Raw genomic sequence first — 4,478 nt, 5'->3', positions numbered from 1 at the left:
TAAACTGTTGATAGTACATGTCATGATGCCATGGGATCACATTGACCTACAAATCTAAAAGCTTTCTTTTCATTTTTCGTACTTCAATTAAAGATTCAACAAGAATCGGTTGTAACACATACTTAAATTGGATAGAACATTACTACAAGGATGCCTTACTTTATTGGTCTGGACCGGGCTCATGTTATGATTTCTATACACTCAATGAGTATAGAAGAGTTTCACTCTGTCATTTAATCAAATATTTTAGTGTTTGGCAGAGTTTAAAAGATAGGAGGCGGTTAAATACTTAAATCAAATCAATTTTTTTTTTCTAATGCGGCAAACTTTTTGTACTGGCAAAATTTGTTCATGCCATATATTATCTTCTAACAAGTAAATTGGCAGTATTAGTTTAAAGTCGACTATTGAATTCGAATTATTTTTCTGGTTGTACCTTCAGGGGTCATGCTTTCATCGTATTATTAAGGGTTTTATGATCCAAGGAGGCGATATTTCTGCTGGAGATGGTACTGGAGGAGAATCTATATATGGACTGAAGTTTGAAGATGAAAATTTTGAATTGAAGCATGAAAGGAAAGGGATGCTATCAATGGCAAACTCTGGTCCAAATACGAATGGGTCTCAGTTCTTTATCACCACTACTCGAACTTCTCATCTAGATGGTAAGCATGTTGTATTTGGGAAAGTAGTTAAGGGAATGGGAGTGGTCCGTTCGATTGAGCATGTTACTACTGGAGATGATGACTGTCCCACTCTTGATGTAAAAATTGTGGATTGTGGAGAAATTCCTGAAGGAGAAGATGATGGAATCTCCAACTTTTTCAAAGATGGTGATACTTATCCTGATTGGCCAGCAGATCTTGATGAGAGTCCTAATGAACTTGAATGGTGGACGGAATCTGTTAACAACATTAAAACTTTTGGTAACGATTATTACAAGGTGTTGTTGCTTTCCACAATCCACCCTACTCTATTCTGATATTATATTTGATGTATTGTTTTAACTTTATAAGAGTAAGAATGAAATATTCATTCTGTCTGTTAATAGTTATCCCTTCTCCCTTGCAATTCTTGACAGGAAAAAACTAATTCTTTTTTCCTTTTCGTTACAGAAACAAGATTACAAAATGGCTCAAAAGAAGTATCGAAAGGCTTTGCGCTACCTAGATATTTGTTGGGAAAAAGAGGGGATTGATGAAGGCAAGCTGGCCTGTCTACTATTTATTTCGGCAGAGAGATTAAATTGTAATTGCATTTCACCTCCTTTAAATGCGGATAACATAGTTGTGTTTATGCCTTTGCAGAGAAAAGTTCAGGTTTGAGAAAGACGAAATCTCAGATTTTTACAAACAGCTCTGTAAGTTTGAATTTACTTTATTGCAGTGTGCTATCATATTCTTTGTTGAGTTCTGTTGCCAGTTTGCTATATGAACTGTTCCTGTTTTACTAATTGTCTATCGTATGCCATTCTTTAGGCTTGTAAATTGAAATTAGGCGATCTCAAAGGAGCATTGTTGGATACCGAATTTGCAGTGCGTGATGGAGAGAATAATGCCAAAGCTTTGTTCCGCCAAGGTCAGGTTGGTATCCCATTTGTCACAATTTAGGAGCTTTCCTTTCCCTTGAATATATCAGTCTTCTTGTTGCTGGTAATTAATGTTTCTCACTTTCTTCTCCTATTGCTATGTTGCTTCCGAGTTCTGACTTATCAGGCATACATGGCACTCCATGACATTGATGCTGCCGTTGAAAGCTTTAAGAAGGCATTGACCTTGGAGCCACACGATGGTAATTTATGATTTTGGATCATGCCTTTGGCATAAATTCACTGTTCTATACACAACTTCACCATATTTCTAGTCAGGTTTTTTGATGTTATTTTAAAAGATTGGATAACCTTTTGATGATACAAGCCGAACAGCGATTTTATATGTTAGGAAATGCAAACATAAAATTTACAACTCGAATGCTTATTCTATGAAGAGCTAATTAATCCGCCTTTGTATGTTATTTAAGCTGGAATAAAAAAGGAACTTGCTGCTGCGAGGAAGAAGGTGATGATCTATCTAATTTGTGCAAGCATAGATAGAAGCATTATATCCTATTTTTAGGAATCTAACTAATTATATCTGTTACAGATAGCTGATAGGCGCGATAAAGAGAAAAAGGCATATAGCAAGATGTTCCAATAACATTTGCTATGCCTCTGCCAGTCAATCCAGGTAATAAAGTAGTATATGAATATTAATTACCTTCTTATTATAGATTTTAAATGTAGAGTAATGACCATGTTTGCTTGTCCACCATCTAAGAAATTCTTAGGTATTCCACGAGCATCACATTGAAATCAATCACAACTAAGAAAAGAATCACTCTTTAAAATATGGTTCGATACTTATTGGTTATGAGTACAATACACATGCCGCTCCAAGAGCATGTGCAGTAATCAAAACTTAAACTTTACAGTTTGGATTTCTGTTGTCACAATAGCTTATTTGCACCATTTGAAATTCAAAAGAGCTGAATCAAACTCACTTCCTTTCCCCTTTGCAGGTCCAAGGAGCATTGTATACAAAATATTAGAACAGGCTTGCATTCATTGTTGCTAAATGTATTAGGAATGAGGCTCAGAGGAAATAAGTTGATACTGGATTGGTCAACCTTTTTTTTCTTTTTGCAGAGAACTCAAATCATTATTTGGTGGTTATTATAGCTATGGAAATGTTGGTTATCCGATGGACAAGTGAGAAAGCTTTACTTGTGATTTTGTTTTGATATTTGTAATTAGGTACTTACACTCAAAAAGAGAGTAATATAGCACCTCTATTGGTTATTCAATTTTAGACACATAGTTTTATGTTAGAAAATTTAAATTTATGTATCTTTGATTTAGATATGGTAATTACTTTCAAAAATACTATTTGCACACAAAAAATCAACTACTAAATTAGTCATAATAAATTTATATGTTATTAACTTATTTTTAATATGTATTTTGTATTTTAATATGTATTCTATATACGTGGTTGATTTTTTTATGTATACTTAGCATGATTGTTGTTCTGAGGGTTACCTGAAACGTTGATTTGGGCTTGAACGTGAAGTCCAGATCCCTTTGTGTGGCAGCGTCCGACTTGATATGTCAAGGTGTCGCCTGTCCGAGTTTTTCGTGAGGAGGTGGGGGTGATACCTGCAAGAGACTCCGATATTTAAGTTAACAAGGGGTTTAGGCAGGTTTTTAGTAGATTAGAACGTGAGTTATACCTGGGATGGTGTTAGTGTATTTATAGTAGAAAAGATAACTACCTTTGTTGGAGTAGTTCTATTTTTTCTGATAGATAAGCGTTGTTTTTATCTTGGGAGTTTGTTGGGATCTACCTTCTAGAGGAGGTAGAGCCGGTTAAAGAGGCTTAAGGAGGTAGTTACTTGTTTAGTCAAGTAGAGCTGGGCCTATATGTTCCTGTCCGATCTCTTCAAAGAGGTCGGGTATGTGGTGAGGTCCACCTTTGTCGGTGGGCCTTTCGTATTTATTAGGCCTGGCTCTTATTTGTTTGGGCCAGGATATATGAACAGTGCCCCTGCTTGAGTGCGTTCCTTTGTAGAGGTTGGGCTCAAGCATTTTGCGCCTTCTGTCGTGGACATCGGACTAAGTTTGTCGGGATGTCTGATTTGTTCAAATTTTTTAATGTTGGGACTTTAATGCTGAGTGGACGTTTGCGCGGCATTACTCCTTGAGATCCGCGCGAGTTTTAATGAGTTATGGAGTCGTTTGGGCTTCATTGTTTCTTATAAAGAGACTTCATTCGCTCCTCTTGTGCCCCTTTCTCTATTTTCTGAAAGAACTGCTTTGTTCTCATTTTCATAAAGAGTTTCCCTGTGTTTGTATGATTCATCCGCTTCTGTTTTGCTTCCAAGATTTTCTCTTTCTTGGATTTTTGCAACCTTTCCGTTTTCGTCGTGGAGAGGAGTGTTCATGGTATCCCTTTCTCACGATCTTCTTCCAGGTTGGTTTCATCTCCTCCGTTCTCTTGGATTCTCTTTTCTAACTTGCACGAGACTTGCTTGTTGTTGGGTTTGCATTTTTTTGTTGTTGGGTTTGGTGTGAAGCGTTTGAGGGGTAGATAGGAACTGTTTGTGAAAATTTTGAAAGACTTCTTTTCTTTGTTTGCAAGTATCTTTGTTTGTTTATGGTGTTGCTGCTGTTTTCATGTGCCTATACTTCCCCTAATGGTGCGTCGTTCGACGTGATGTTGTGACGAAAGAGGGCGCCATTTTATTGATGTGTAGAAAAGTTTTCGTTTTGATTTGGTAGCTTTTACCCGACTTCTTTATAAAATGATCTCCAACTTGTTTGGTGACAGTCTTCTTTTATTTTTCATTTGTAGGGGTAGCGTTTATGTCTCGCAAAGTTATCTTGAACATGTCGACTAAGGTTCCTTGGTGCACGGAATTGTGATCACACTTTTCACAATTCC

The 4,478-nt window shown here is 36.6% G+C and overlaps 1 protein-coding gene across 4 annotated transcripts in view; it reads left to right on the top strand.

Moving 5' to 3' along the window:
* The window catches only part of LOC107623425 (peptidyl-prolyl cis-trans isomerase CYP40), a 3,841-nt gene extending 991 nt beyond the window's left edge, over positions 1–2,850 (top strand). The window contains exons 2-10 of one of the 4 annotated variants that reach the window (XM_021112920.1): positions 443–665; positions 861–943; positions 1,116–1,203; positions 1,308–1,360; positions 1,479–1,583; positions 1,716–1,791; positions 2,020–2,057; positions 2,142–2,225; positions 2,557–2,849. In XM_021112920.1, coding sequence (XP_020968579.1) covers positions 443–665; positions 861–943; positions 1,116–1,203; positions 1,308–1,360; positions 1,479–1,583; positions 1,716–1,791; positions 2,020–2,057; positions 2,142–2,195 — 720 coding nt within the window. In that variant the 3' untranslated portion in view covers positions 2,196–2,225; positions 2,557–2,849. Of the gene's footprint in view, positions 1–442; positions 944–1,081; positions 1,204–1,307; positions 1,361–1,478; positions 1,584–1,715; positions 1,792–2,019; positions 2,058–2,141; positions 2,226–2,556 lie in introns of all 4 variants that reach the window. The other 3 variants (XR_001616460.2, XM_021112919.1, XM_016325674.2) reach the window with 3 other exon arrangements.

The sequence above is a fragment of the Arachis ipaensis genome, chromosome B10 (genome assembly GCF_000816755.2).
Source record: "Arachis ipaensis cultivar K30076 chromosome B10, Araip1.1, whole genome shotgun sequence".
Lineage (NCBI taxonomy): Eukaryota > Viridiplantae > Streptophyta > Magnoliopsida > Fabales > Fabaceae > Arachis > Arachis ipaensis.
The sequence above is the reverse complement of the archived record's forward strand: the minus strand, read 5'-3'. Positions and strand labels throughout refer to the sequence as shown.